Below are 16004 nucleotides of genomic sequence, written 5' to 3' on the forward strand. Positions count from 1 at the left end.
GAGAACGCCATCGACAAAATGTATTAAAAAGTAAACCTTACCACCTTTAGCCCATGTTTGGTAAAGGTAACCAAATGAGAAGACCTTGGTTTTCAAATCAAACCTCACCACAACTAGTAGCTATGTAAAGCACCCAAGGGAGGTATTGATCATGTTGTAACACCACACTTGACCACCTTAAGTAGCAAGTATGCACGAAGGGGATTCTTTTGTAAACTCACATCCAATCAACTTGCAGTAGCCAATACGTCATGGCACCAAGGGGAAGTGTTGAGCGTTGTGATGCCATGAGTACATAAATAGAGGCAAAGGTATGAATAAAGGTATGAGGGAGAGGCATGCTGCCACATGGCATGGAGGTTTATCCCACATGTGAGCAAGCAAATGCAAGTATGTATCCAAAAGGAAGGTTCATTTCAAGCAAGCTCTCAAGCCTCTTTATCAGTACAAGCCTACTGTAATTGAACTTGAGTCATGATATTTGCGCTTAGGCTGCATCCACCTTAGATTAGTGTTGTCATTAGTATAGTATTAGAATCCACTTAGATAGTCCTCTCTTTAGTAGGGAAGCTTGATCCGTGCTTTTTACAAATCCAACAAATTTTTGCCAATTGATATGTGCTCAAGCTACAAGACAAGACTCTTCCAAGGTCGCTCTAAAGCAACGAAGGACCGAGGTTTATAAGGGAGGTCTCCAAAAGTGCAATTGTATCATCCACAAGCTCGTTGTCTAGGAGTTCTTCATCATTCTAGATAGGAAGACGAAGACCGATAATCTATGTCTGTGAGTGGGGAAGTGGCTTGTAGCCACAATCACAAAAATATAAAGACAAGGTGTTGTAATGAGCTAATATATAGATATTAAATATGTCTCCCTTGCTAATTTGAGGGAGGGAATTCCCCGAAGTGTCCCAATGTGTGCGAAATAAGGAAGGCCTGATGCCATCATCACCTAGACACTTGCCTGAGGGCAAGACATGAAGTGTAGTGTAGAGCTCCTGCATAGTAAAAGGAGCATCCAACTGTGTCCTCATCTCTCCTTTGGCTAGGTTGGGCATATGCTTCCAAACTCTTTACTAAGCTTTGTGTCTAGCTGGGATGGAGATCTCGTTGGATACCTTCCTCTTATCGACAAGATGCTCTATCATGTTGAAGTCCCTCCCTACAATCTAGGAATCAACATGCGGCAACAAAGTAAAGACCTCGTTCCAAAAGGCAACTTGATCTCTTCTTGGATTGGTAGCATAGACTAGAATTAACCCAGATCTTAGAGGTCCCTAAGATGAGTATGATCCATTGAGATATTTCTAGAATCAAGACTCCATATGCAGTAAAAACGAGAAGAAACTGAGATGCATACCCCACGTCATGATCCAAGGACACTAGAGCAAAAGGTATGCCTTAGTAAGAATTTCCCTATCTCAGTGTTATATCTGTTGATGAGCTTGCACTCTTTGAGAAAAAGGATGTCAATCGGTCCATGAGTGACAAAGGCGTAAAACAAGTCTCTGATGACTGTGACTATTGATATGATCTATAGAATGTAAGTGTATATTAGTGTATTTTACAATTTATAAAACTTTATATGTTATACATTTAACATATATAAATTAAGCATGCTTCTAGGTGAAACTCCTATAAGAATTATGAATGTCTCTCTTTGAGACTTCTGAAATGCATCTTTAGAATGTTTCTGAAGACACTGCTTTTTAAATATACACAGAGAGCACTCTACCAATAATACATCCCAAACTCATACAAGTCCACAAATTCTTATAGCCAGTTGTAAACTAGGAGTGAGAGAATCTGGAAAAAAACTCAAGGCAAGAATAGACAAACTGAACAATATTAGACATTAAAAAATCACCAGGAAGACAAGGACTCACCCTGTAATCTCCTGCTCTATTGCTGTCTTCTTTGCCCTGAAATCGTCTATGTCACGCAACTGAACCTGAGCATTCGCCAACTGAAGCCGCAGATCTTCAGTAACAAACTTATGAGTGTTCTTTAGCTCACTTAAATCTTTGGTGAGAGCTTCAATTGCCCTCATGCTTTCGGCTTTCACATTTTTTAAAGCTTGCTCCAGCTCATGGCCCTTGGCTTCTTTGGCTTTGATATCACTGTTGCAGAGGCTAGCGTTACTTAAATAATATATACATAATCCTAGACACATCCAATTCTGACACGAGAATTATTGAAAAACGCAGGTGAGAAAGGGGAAAAAGCAGACGCTTGAGTACATGCCTAGGATTGGTTCTGACATTGGAAAACAACCGATCGTAATGAAACACAAAGTCTCATTTGTCACCTTGTAAGACAAGAAATAACGTCTTGGAGTTTCTCTTGCATCTCTTTTGTGGCAGTCTGCTGCTTCTCAGTAAGACTTGCAAGAGACTGCGACCTTCTCTCAAGCCTGAAGAGCTTATCTAAAAGTGTCTCAATTTCCAAGTCTTTTTCAAGCAGCAAGCCTTGGATGTCCCCATCATTGTCATCTTTCTTTTCAGCGTCCTTCTTTCCTGAGGTCCCTTTCTTTGGTGGCATTATTCAATCCTCAGAGCCTATTACAACAGGCGCATCCCAAGTCAGACTTGAGCACATCTTACTTTGATGGTTGCAGTATTGCTGACAGCTGCTAAAGTCATCTACCCAAACATATATAACATGATATATGAAAACAAAGCATTTCCTTGTCAAGAGAATGCTCTGACACCTCCACACCTGCCATCTGGAAAGGCAAAAGTAGTTACTTTCTACCCGCCATACGGAGTGACAGACGATTACTTTATTCTGCTGGAACAGTTCAGCTTTGATGTGTACATTCATCGCCATACTTCATGAATATACATATCTCTTTGGCGTGCCTGTCCGCTCTTTTTAGAGACTTGCGCTAAGATTTCAGACAGTTTCACACAGATACCTTGGATCCTGACCGTGCATCTACTCCATTCTTAGGTTTTAAGGAAATTATCGATCTTATTATACCTCTCTCTCTCTCTCTCTCTCTCTCTCTCTCTCTCTCTCTCGTTTCCAACTTGGTTGTATGTGAAACCTTTTCTAGCCTTCCTTCTTTTCATACATTTCGTTTTATATTTATTTCATGCATTGTGAGAAACTTCAGAAAATGTTAAGACGCTTATGTTACTGTTCCGTGAGCCCCTTTTTGGCCTTTGTTGGATAATTCTTCTTCTCTCCCATGAGTTTTGCTTTAGCGTCGAGATGCCATCAGTCCCTTTTCCTACTTGGAGGAAGAGACTTCATAAACACGTACACATGCATCCGTTATCCACTGGCATCTTCTGACTCCGCCAAAGGCTTCGTTCTTAGATTGGCACTTGATACCCACGCATGCGTGCTATTCCAATGCACGAAGGAGTATCTTCTGACTAGGTTAAAGGCTTGGTTCTAAGATTTGCACTGTTTTGCCTGGACCCTCTCCCAATTATCATCATCGTCCCCCATCGTTTGGTCTCCTGGAGCCACTTATATTATTCCTTTGTCTCTCTGATGAGTTCCAGCCCTTCCCCCTTGTGCAGCTGGCATTTTCAAAATGCCTTACAGCGTAGTTTGATAAGTCAGCTTAGCATTTGATAAAAAGCCCTGAAAAGTAATAGCTTCATTCGCATAGGCTGCCGCGACCGAAGACGGACTAGGACCAACCGATACCGACAACATACCTCTCTACCGTTCCGGGTCTACATGCACATCATGCAATGCTTTGCCGACGACAGGGATTCTTCTGTTCTTTCGTCGTTGGTGAGATGGGCACTTTGTTTTGGAAGGCTACTCATACACTGCACACCTCCAGCCACGGCATTGATATACAGGTCCAATGAATCCGACGTGAATCTTTAATGAAGCATGATCGTGCGAATCGGCTCGCTGGTCTTTTGGGTTGTTGATTGTGCAATCTTGTATCGAGTGTTGTAGCTATGCTGGTGGCAGCTGCCGTGGATAATTTGAGGAGAGAAGAGAGGGTGGCGAAAGGGCATGCAATGCAACTCTTCGTTTCAAACCCAAATATCAAGTCCCGCCTTTTTTGAAAGCCCCACAACGGTTCTCGAAAAGACAAGCTTAGCGGCTGTTTACACACTGAGCCGCGCATGCCCGCCCATCATGCATTGAATGCATCTAGGTCGTGGGCTGGACGTGGGCAGGCAATCTTGCCTGTCATGCCCACCCATCGTGCATTGAATGCATCTGAGCCGTGGGCTGGATGTGGGCAGGCAATCTTAGCCGTCCATGATCTGTGGATGGTCGGTGCCCATAGTGCGCAAGTCTATAAACACCCTTAGCACATAGAGAAGCTTAGGGGCTTAGCACATAGGAAGAAATAGGATGCGAAATGTGGTCCCATTTGGTCCCATGCATATTTCTATCCTATTCGCATCCCACGTGGCCCCATGTGGTAAAACTGAAAAAGAACTAGGGATGGGTTTAGGCATTCAAAGGATACTGCCAAGTGTCATGCAAACAGATGCTTTGGGCAAAGGGACCCTAGCCTGTGTCTGGGCGACATAGCTGCCATAGCAACATAACTGGCGCATAAGCCCTCCCCCAACAGTCACATGGAGGAATCCATGGCCATCAACATTTGTGTTTGCAAGAGTTGTGTGCTGCAGTCTTTTTTTATTAATTAATGTTGTTTGTATTGTGTCTTTTTGCGAGAGTTGTGTGTTGCACACTTTTTTTATTTAATAATGTTTGTTTTGATTTATGTTTAAGACTGGCACTCATCTCTCCTTTGAGAGTTATGTGTTGCAGTTTCAATTTCTATATAAATATTTGTTTTTTATCTGAGGCTGACACTCATCTCTCTTAAGAGAGTTGTGTATTGCAATCTCACTTTTGATAGACATGTTTGTTTGTAGGATCTCTTGGTCTGGCACTCATCTCTCTTACGAGAGATGTGTGATGCAATCTAAGTTTAGCAATGTTTTCATAGATGCTTATTCTGGCACTCATCTCTCTTGAGAGTTGTGTGATGCAGTCTAAGTTTGATATCATGCGATGTGCTCATAGACACTTAGTCTGACACTCAACTGTCCCTTGATAGTTGTGTGTTGCAGTTGAAGCCTAGTGTTAGATGTGAAAACCACGGTTAGTTAGTGTTACACACTCAGTGTCACACGCTCAGTCTCACACAATAACGAGACAATAATGCAATTTTTTATGATTTGATTTTTTGTAGTCTGTTACAAGAGTTGAGTTTGAGTTGAGAGGTTATACCTAGGTCATTTTTGGAATTTCTTGCATTGTTAATTGTTATTGCTTGCTCAGTTTTTTATCATACCTGGCACTAAATTCTTTTTTGAATTCTGTGTTGCAACTTGTTGCATACTAGATGGCTCACACGGGTGAGAAAGAAAGTCTCTGCATCCTGATCTCAGTCGGACTCAGAGGAAGGTGCCAAAAAAATGAGAATGTGCACTTCTTAATGAATGTTGATCAAGACATTGAGACAACTTTCAACAATGGTGAAAGTGGTGTACAAAATGGCTAGGACCATGGTAGAGCGTGGAGTGAGGACCCCTACGTGAATGATTTCCAGTAGAATCTGTAGATCAATTCATGCACCACTTCACCTTGGAGAGTCAACGATGCCTTGGTTAAATAGATCACATCACACAAAGTGGGAGGGTCCCACTGTAGAACCCAGGTTCGCATACAATGCATGGCGAGGTTTCAAAGGCAAAGGACTTGCCTCATCCTCCCCTCCACCAATGCACCCAAGCACTATGGCAACTACAAGCATCATTGCATCCACCACAATCACAAGCATCATTGCATCCACCACAGCCACAAGCATCACTGTAGCCACACCACGCATATGCATGGTCAATGCATCCATCACAACCTGTCTTCTCCCATATCCCTTTTTTTTGAAGTTCTTCCTGTACACAGTCTCCCCTATCTGACCCCATCATCTCCATACCCACAAGCAATTCCTCCACTATGGACTGCATAAAATAATAGGCTCATCACATAGATGAGCTATGAGTTTCTAAGGTGAAGCTGTGACACACGCAGTTGATACAAGAAGATCTATCAAGAGATGGCAACACATGCCTTCTATATAGTAACATGTCACGAGCCATTCAATATCTTATGAAGACTAGAAGATTTCATCATTAGTCTCTCTTATCTGCTCAGCAACCCACTCTTCCACTGACTCCACGTCTGTATCCTCAATATAATTACAATGAAGGAAGAAATTCAAGCACTCAGAGATTGTTTGTTGATAATTTCTTTGTCATTGTTTCTTCAGCATCTGCATCAAATCACCCATACCGAGTGCTGCGATAACGAAGGTTACTTAAGAAGTTTACAAGATCTTTTCGTGCTTTTGTCATATTTTGTAAGATTATTTTGCAAAGTTTCCTCCCTCTCTGCTTGCCTCTATGAATTAAATTTGTCCCTTTCCATCTGAGTCAATGGAGAGCCTTCTCGAATTCTGAAATCTCTCATTGTTGTTAATTGATCAACAATCCATTCTTTAAGACTATTAATTCCTAACTTCACATCTCCTATGATATGGTATACACTCCATGGGTGGTGAGATGGAAGAAGAAAGTGTTTGCAAAGGACTATGATGGAGGAATACTTCACTACCTCGATGTGGATGTAGTGAAGTGGAGAGAATACATAGAGAGAGGATGAGAGAATTGGTAAGCACTCAAGTGTATTCGCACAGAGGAGATGAGGATGGGTGAGTGTGAAGTGAAAGGTTCAGAATAAAGTTAGTGGAGAATTGGGAATTGATACTTGGAAGTGAATGCTCTACTTTTAGTGAATGGAGCATTGAGAATGCTCTACTTTCTTAGTGAGTGAAGCATTGGGAATCGAAACTTGGAAGTGAATGGTCTACTTTTAGTGAATGGAGCATTGGGAATCAATCCTTAGAAGTGAAAGGTTACAAATATATTTTGCTCATCACACATTTTATATTTTCTAATAATCACATCATCGATCAAAGTGACTAATACAAAATACATTATTTTATTCCAAAATTTCTTTTACATTGAATATTTAAAGCTCTTGCTCTTAGTACCAAGCACAGGCCCTTTCTACAAGGTCCTGGCTAATACAAAATACATTATTTTCTTCCAAAATCTCTTTTACATTGAATATTTAAAGCTCTTGCTCTTGAGTACCAAGCACAGGCCTTTGACTACCAAGGTCCTTACTAATAGGTTGCTCTAGGTGCTCTAGAGGATTAGGATCCTCACCAATATGCTATGGAGGATTAGGATCCTCGCCACTCTTTAAGCTTTCAGGCTCAAACTCTTTGCTTAGTATCCCACCTTGTCCATTTTCTTGACCTTGAGGGTTGGGATCCTCACTAGTCTTCTTGCTTTCAGTTTCAGTCTCTTTGCTTAATATTCCAGCTGCTCCACTTGCCTGGCCTTCATCTAAGACTTTGGATGGCCTACGTGGTTTTAATTTCTCTACACTTTTCACTTCTGTAGCCTTCCTTTTGCCTTTAATGTAGTGGACTACTTCTTGCCTCTGGCCCTCTTGTATGACAAGTGGAACCTCCTTTGCTCTCTCTGATCCAAAATAACTCTTCCTCTTTGTGCATAGTTCAAGCATGTGATCCCTACTAGATGAAGAGCTATCCACCTCCTCATTACTTGCACTAGAGTCATCAACCTCCGAGTCATCAACCTCCGAGTCACCTTATTTATCTCCTCTCTCTTCTTTGAAACTTTCATCTTCAAAGACCGTAGTACAACTGTAAAGTGCATCAAAATATTATATTTAATGGGGGGTATCAATGATATTTACATTAATACCTTGGTGTAGCAATTTTTAGCTACAAAACCCATTCGATACAATGCTACCATCCATCCATCATTCAATAGGTGGGATACCATCTCATCTATCAATTCAAGGTGCTTTGGCTTTCGATAGTCCACCATTTATGCATCTAGTTTAGGCTTTTCTTCCTCTTTATAATAAAGCTCCATAGGGTTTACAGAAAGTTGAATTAAAGGACCGCCACCCCTATTTAAGAAGCAAATCAAGTACGGATTCAAGGCTTGAATACCGGTGTCTTCTAGCATGATCAAGTCATAGTGTAATGCTACACCATGAAAGATTTTTGTAAGTGGATATCCAATTGATGTCAAATTGGCAAAGAGGGGATCCCTTTGTGCTTCTGACATGAACATGTCCAGCATTGATCTTTTCTTGTCTTCCAAAGGGCAGTGTATGATAAACTTTACAAAGTCAACTATCCTTGCCACTCCAAAGTCTTGCAACTCATCCAGGATAAACACACATGGCTTTATCCCAAGCATCACTGCTCATTGCCATGAAGCGCTCTGTATCAATGCCATTGATGTGTATAGATTTTGTATCCTCCTTTGATAAGAGGATGTCATAAAAGAAGCTGAAAGCTGAACCAGCTGATCTCTTATGCTTGGCTAGGGAACCAAGCGTGAGATAAAATAAACTGGCAAATTGTGAGCCTAAGTACAGGAAAAGAGTCCCATAATCGTCCTAATATAGTTTTATTCGTACGAATACTTATTCTTGTGAATAAAAATTACTCGTATGAATATTAATGGATGACTTGTTGATTTATGAAAAAAATGTGACATGTCAGTGCTTTTTTTCAAGAATTCTTTCTCCCTTTGAATCATTCGTCTAGATTTTCTACATTTTTTGAATCACAAATTTGAATTTTTCTACTTAGTTCATTGGGTGTACCACCACTTCTCATCATTGCCACTCTCAAAAGGGTTCACGTTGCAAATAAGGATAAAGACATGCCACCCATTGAGGTTACAATTGCAAGTTAATGATCCTCTTGAGGTTGAGCATGTAGCCAAGATACCAAGTTTTACCAAGTTCTTGCTATGAGTTTTGGATCTGCAAGTAGTAATGGTTCTCGAATGTGCAAGCTTATTGTGTGACATGATTTGGAGGAGGTATAACAATAGATTATTAGGGAATCGAATTTGGATAGGTTTTATATGCCCAAATCAATAATATTACCGATGAAAGGCATCGAGATTTCTTAGGACCATAGGCAAGGCACAAAAGCCTAGAACCAGAGCTACTCCATTATTCCGAAAAAAATTGTAGCATAGACTTCCCTCATAAGTGCATACTCTAGAAGTGGAAAATACAAGGGGAACCTTGCTATATCAAAGCAAATGGAAGAAGAAGGGTGAGCCAAAATATGCCAATCGAGATCCTTCAACCCATCATGAGCATAATAGTGTTGATATATTACATTGCTTCTTCCTTACAATGAGGTTGGAATCTCTCAAATTTCTGATGAGTTTATAGTAAACATTTGGACATTCGACATCTTTGTTGATCTTTCTCTACATTTTACTAAATTGATGCATTGAAAGCACCATTCTCTTTAGCCTTGAAGAGAGTGGCCGATTGGAGATGGTGTGTACGTATCGACGGTGACTCACATGTTATGGGGATGTTGAAGAGATGCAGATGGAGCCTTCATGCCAAGATACTCCTTTTGAGAGCAATGCAAGGCACGAGCCATCTCTGCAAGTGTCACTCAAGCGACCTCCGGATTGTTGCAATGTGTTTCCACGAGAGAAAGAGGGAAGGAGGAGAGGGGAGAAGAGAGGGGAGAAGGGAAGAGTAGAGTGAAGGGGGATGGAGTGGCAAACACGAGGGCACTACAATGGAAACAAGAGAACACCCAAAACACTCTTGGAAGAGAAGAGGAAGCTTGTATTCAAACTTGTGCAAACAACAATGACGACCAAAGTCAACCATTTCTCCTTTTATACAAGTCACTTTTTGAAGGGAGGGCCAACCCTAATCTCTTTATACCACTCTCTCTTCTCATTCTTTTACCATCCTCTTGGGCCCATCTAGTACCTAGAAAGAACATCAATCAAGAGACCAACATAGGAATATGAATTGTATAGCTATTTGGGACTTGATGTAAGTCTGATAATCACTTGGAAGGAGAGTCACTAAGACCTTACTGGAGACCTTTCTTGGCGAGCAGCTGTCATCCCATTGACAGCAAGTTAGCAACATTGCTTGAAGTCCTTTGAGATCCTTGATTGCAGCAGTAGGTTCTTGTGGAGCTACTCCATTTTTAGGAGCAGGTTCTTGTGGATCTACTATTGGCATGTTTGTTCTTGTCAGTGTTGCACCATTGAACATTGCGATCTCCCACATGTACCACTTCTATGATACTTATCGTAATAAAGTGATATATGTTCTATGTATCAAATGTGAGTAGGATCACAATGTCTCAGAGATATTTTGCTTTTGTTGAGCCCAAGTTTCAGCTGAGAAAGATGTCAGGGATGAAGATAATTCGTTGTTCACATTGGAAGGTTCTCGTGGGACTTCCGTTGTGATGGGCATTACTTGTGTGGCCAATTCTTGCATAGCTACCCTGATGATAGATGCCAAGTTTCTCAATAAGGAAGATTCTTATGAGGCTCCCAACGTGGATTCAGCTTTTGTCTTGGCAGGTTCTTGTGTTACTATCTCTTTTTTCAAGACAGGTTCTTGTGTTATTGTCAGTTGCCTTGAAGATGATGCAATAAATTTACATCCTTTTGATAGACTCACGATCGAGCAGGTTCTTGTGAGACAGGTTCTTGTGTAACTACGGGAGAGGAGGTAGATGAATTCCTTTGCATATGATGCTCCTGCATTGGTGCTTTTCCCTTGTCCTTACAAGCAAGTTCTCGCTGTTCTTGGCATCTCTGCAGAGTACGTTCTTGTGTGACTACTATTGGTGCATCTACACTCGTTGATGCTTTTGTATTGACAGATTTAGGGCTCCGCACTCTTGCTTTTGCGATGGTGTTGGTGTACATTTAGGCTTAGGGCAAGCATGAATGGGATGTTGATTGCTCTAGCGAGGCTTGGGTACCCATATATAAGAGTTGCCAAGGTAATATCCTTGGGCCTCAAGTAGTCTTATGGGAACCCATTGGTAATGTACCTTCCTCGTTGGATCGCGTATTCTTCTTCTTGAAGTTGAGGTTTGTTGTTTACATGAGTGGGTGGCTGGCGATGGTGATGCTTGATGTTTAGAGGAGGGGGTGGCTTCATATGTTGAGGTCTTTTTGGAATCCAAAAATATGATTCACCCTCAAAGTATCCTTGGGCCTTCAATAGATCCTTTTGGACCCATATTTGCTTGGTTGCCTTTTGTCTTCATCTTCTTCCTTGGTGATGTCCTTGTCGAGGTGGGGAGGTGGAAGTAGTTGTTGATGTTGATACTTGGCTAGCAATTGGTGCATCTTGATGGGATGATTCATTACCAAATAACCCTTTACATAGGTGTCTTGGATCCAGCCTTTACCAAGAATGATGGCTTCTGTTAAGGTACCTATAGGAGTTACAAAAAACTTGCAAGGCACGATGTAATTGTCCAAGGAAACATTCAACATTAAAGAACCAATAACCTTAATAGAGGTACCCTATATGGATTGGATTTTAGAATCACATACTTGAAGGCGTACCTGGCCGAGATGCTTTAATGTCTCCCAGGAGATGAGGTTGTGGCCTGTTGCTCGCCCATCTACCCTGGCCTGTATTCGGCATGTTGCACCTGCTGATGTTAGCTCTACCCAAAGTTGAGATGGAGTCATATCTATCTCGTTAGGATCAAGGGAATTGTCAATTCCTAATTCAATTTGATTAGGTAGTACCACTCTTATGGTGTAAAAAGTTGTAATGGAGTTAAGTTGTTCATCATCAAGGTACATCATCTAATTCTACCATAGTGTGAGCCTTCCATGTTTGGAGATCAACCCTCACAACTTGCTGATCTTTCCTTAGATAAATGTTGTTGGAGCACCAATCATGGATCAATTCTGCCATACGCAAGAAAGGTCTCCCTAGAATAGCCTCATACACAGGGTTGTTTTGGAAATCCATTACAACAAGGCACACCCGATATCTGAGACCACAAGTTTTGATTTTAATGTCCTTGAGTACTCCTATGGCATGAGCCATGCCTCCATCAGCTAATTTAACTACCAAGTAAGTACTCTCTCAATTGGGGCTTCCCCACTTTTCCTAGCATTGTTTCGTGTGATGCTAACACCTGCTTCTCCATCTAAGATCGCCATAGCTTTCTTATCACGGAAGGAGATGGGTCCAATTTGTTGTGATTGGTACCCTTGGAAGGTCTTGAGCATGATTGGGAGATTCAAATTATCAGGATTTGTGGGTTGGGGTACCACTATTTGCCCATTCATCCAATCCGAGAGGTCTCTCCATAGAGTAGGATTACCCCGTAATAGTGTTGCGATGGGCACCTTAATCTCAGTGGGCAGGAAAGAGGCTAATCCTGCAATGTCTCAACGACCAGTGATAGATTTGAAGATGCAAGACATGGAATGGAAAGGAAAAGCAAGACTAGGAAAGCATAATGGAAATGAAATAATGTGAGAAAGAAATGTACAACCAAGCAAAGTACTTATATGATCAATAAAGGCATGAGGCTTGATTATTTGACATGAGAAAGTACACTACCTTTATACGATAGGCACACACACTCTAAGTGTCAAATGTATATGGGATAAGTCCCACAGTGACACGTGGCACTCTAGGATATAAAGTAGTATAGTACTACTCCAGAACACACTAAAAATCACTCAAAATGACTCCATTTCCTAACACCCCCCCATGGAGGAAAGGTGAGTACTACTGGAATGGAACCAAGAACAAAGCATGATGGTCATGAAAAACTGTGCATGCTAGTCTAGAACTAGACATGGCTCCCACACAATCTTAGAGACAAGTGAGATGGCTCAAAGGCTAGTGAGCATAACATAGAAATCTCATCTAGCATGGCTTAGAGGCTCATCATACATGGATGTATGATCAATGCAGAGGTCTAGGAGACCAATGCACCAACAAGTAGCAAGTAGCAAGCCCGCTATTCTGCCCACTTCTCTATCTGCTTCTCTGCCCATACCAGCCGTACAGATAGGCATACAATAGTATGGACTATATTGTGTCATACAATAGGATTGTTGACTACCCATACAACCTACCCATACACACGCTCCTCTTCTCTGCCCGCTGCTATTCTATATGCCTTCTATAGCTCCATTGTGCCCGCCATTTCTTCCTCTCCTACATCTCCATTGTGCCTGCCATTTCTTCCTCAACTCACTTGTGCCTGCCATTTCTTCCTCAGCCACCATTTCTCCCTCAGCTCGCTTGTGCCCTCCATTCTATCCATCACTCTTCTCTCTCCTAGCTACCAACTTTATGGATTTGATTTCCACCAAGTTTCTCCTTGTGGACAAATTCAAGGGGGATGGATTCCCCACATGGCAAACAAAAGTGCAATTCCTTCTCATGAAGGAGAGTGTTTGGGATGCCATCAAAGATGATGAAGCACTTGAAGCATCAACAGAGCCTCAAACACGCAAGATTTAAAAGCAACACAATTCAAGGGCCATTGCAATCATCAGGCTTTGCCTAGATGATTGATTGATTCATCACATTGACTTCCAAGGCTAAGGAGATTTGGGCATGCCTCGAGAATATATTTGGTAACAAGATACCAACTCTAAGGTTTTTCTGAAAATGCAATTTTATAAGTTGAAAAATAAAGAGTCTAATACCTTGAGTGCACATATAGCAAAAATTCAATCTTTAGTTCAACAACTCTCTAACTTGAAGTGTTGCCCGTATGACGAGGACAAAATGGCAATCCTCATGACAAGTATGGAAGGGATTTCTCACTTTGAGAATGCCCTTGAAGTACTTCGCATTGCATCGACTACATTTGAAGATATGGTGTCTCTTATGCTTTGAAAGGGATCGCCATAATAAAGAATCTCCATCCTACTCATCGGATACTACACAGGCTCTTGCCTCCACGAGCAAATGGAGACCTAGGCCATCAACTCCACTAGCAAGAGTAAAGACATTCAAGCCATTCAAGTGCACTTACTGCAACAAGCTCGGTCATACAAAGGATAGGTGCTACCAGAAGCTTGCTCAACAACAATCGAAGGATCATGCCAGTTGGGTGGCATCCGCCACTAGTGATGATGCAGACGAAGATGACCAGCTAACATAGGATGATGCTCTTACTATCTGTCTCCAGCATCTAGAGGATGATGGAGATCATGATTTTGCTTTCTAAGCATGATATATTTGGGTACTCTGCCCTAGGGGTGTTTCCCAAAAAGAATGCAATAAATCATGTATGTTGAGTCAATAAAGGTACTCTGCCTTGGATAGTCCTCCTAAAATGATGTATTTCTTTTCTATTTTTGGTGTGTGGCTCCATTTTCCTCATTAGTCTTTGGAGCCAGAAGGAGATGTACTATGGGAGCCATATGTTTTGGCTTTGATAGGGCTGGGCACTAGGCCAAGAGAATGGTGCCTATGAGCGGAGCATGGGGCTGCTACGAGTCATTGGAGCTGAGCTGCCACATGCCATTAGAGCTACCACAAGCCATGAGTTGAGTTGCCATTGTTGGTGAGGCTCAGGGTGGAGAGAGTAGAGCTCAAGATGGAATTGGAGAAGGCATTCCTCCAAGGGGAATGAGGGAGAGAGGCTTCAATGCCCTCAATCTCTTACCTCAAACGCTTGGAAGATAGCCTAGCTCTGATACCATATGAACATGCAAGACATGGAATGGAAAGGAAAAGCAAGACTAGGAAAGCATAATGGAAATGAAATAATGCGAGAAAGAAATGTACAACCAAGCAAAGTACTTACATGATCAAGAAAGGCTTGAGGCTTGATTATTTGACATGAGAAAGTACAATGCCTTTATACGAGAAAGAAATGTACAACCAAGCAAAGTACTTACATGATCAAGAAAGGCTTGAGGCTTGATTATTTGACATGAGAAAGTACAATGCCTTTATACGATAGGCACACACACTCTAAGTGTCAAATGTATATGGGATAAGTCCCATAGTGACATAAAGTAGTATATGGTACTCTAGGATATAAAGTAGTATAGTACTACTCTAGAACACACTAAAAGTCACTCAAATTGGCTCCATTTCCTAACAAGATTCCATGCCTATTGATTTAGACTCTTCTAAGCCATACTAGGACATGTTGTCATCCTCCTTTAGTTGCTGCAAGGCAGGGTCTTCTTCAAACATCCATTGCATTAGGGTGGATCCCTTTGTTGAAGGGCATGACACATCTTCTTCCTCTACCCTTTCAGGTATTTGCAAGGCTTTTGAGGCTTGAGCATTTATCTCATGTCTAGGATGAATTGTATCAGTACTCTTGCTTGTCTTGAGACTCTGCTAACATTCCTGTTGGCACTTGTATACCAATTTATGTGCCTCGATGAGACCTTGTTTCCCCACCCATGGGTTGAGATATTCACCGTGACCCTTAGGTGTTGTAGCTTGGCCATGGGTTGAAGCCATTAGCATTGCCTCATTTACCTCATGCAAGTGGTTGTTGCTAGTACCATTTGAGAGAGTATCACTAGAGGAAGATGATGTTGCTAGGGAGGTTGTATCTTCATCCGACCCATCTTGGATGATGACCAGATTTTTTCCCTTCCCAATCTTTGTTGCACCCTTGGTGCTTACTCGTGCTGATTCCGTTGCCCCTCTTGACTGTGACGTGCTAGTTTTATCCCTTTTGGCTTGTTTGTGAAGCTCTTTATTAAGGGCTTTAGCTTGCAACCTCGTGATTACATTCAAGGATACTGTTGACACTTGGCCTCTCTCGATCCTTAACAAGTTAAGGCTTGTGGACTTAGATGGCCTTCTCATCGAGCAATCCTTAAAAAGATGGTCCACACCACACCCAGTGCACAATGGTGGTGGTGTATTAAATGCTGGTGCACATGTGATTGGCTACTTAGATTGCTCCTTATATGGACACTCATTGGTTGGGTGTGGCCCTTGACACGTATGTCATTGAATGGGTGGTGTCTTGTCCAAGATGTTCGTATATCCCATTTTTTAAGGAATCGGTGTTGTTTGGTAGATAGGGATGTATCGGTCCTCTTGTATAATGTAGTGACTTATAATGTTGGACCGAT

At 41.7% G+C, this 16004-nt stretch overlaps 1 protein-coding gene across 1 annotated transcript in view; it reads right to left on the reverse strand.

Moving 5' to 3' along the window:
• The window catches only part of LOC147891524 (uncharacterized), a 40567-nt gene extending 36757 nt beyond the window's left edge, over positions 1 to 3810 (reverse strand). Inside the window, 3 exon segments of the mRNA XM_087388924.1 lie at positions 1887 to 2120; positions 2309 to 2558; positions 3675 to 3810. Coding sequence (XP_087245050.1) covers positions 1887 to 2120; positions 2309 to 2541 — 467 coding nt within the window. The 5' untranslated portion in view covers positions 2542 to 2558; positions 3675 to 3810.
• Between the last annotated feature and the right edge of the window lie 12194 nt (positions 3811 to 16004).

Source organism: Dipteris shenzhenensis, chromosome 17 (genome assembly GCF_047967505.1).
Source record: "Dipteris shenzhenensis isolate YYH24624 ecotype China chromosome 17, Dip_SZ_1.0, whole genome shotgun sequence".
Lineage (NCBI taxonomy): Eukaryota > Viridiplantae > Streptophyta > Polypodiopsida > Gleicheniales > Dipteridaceae > Dipteris > Dipteris shenzhenensis.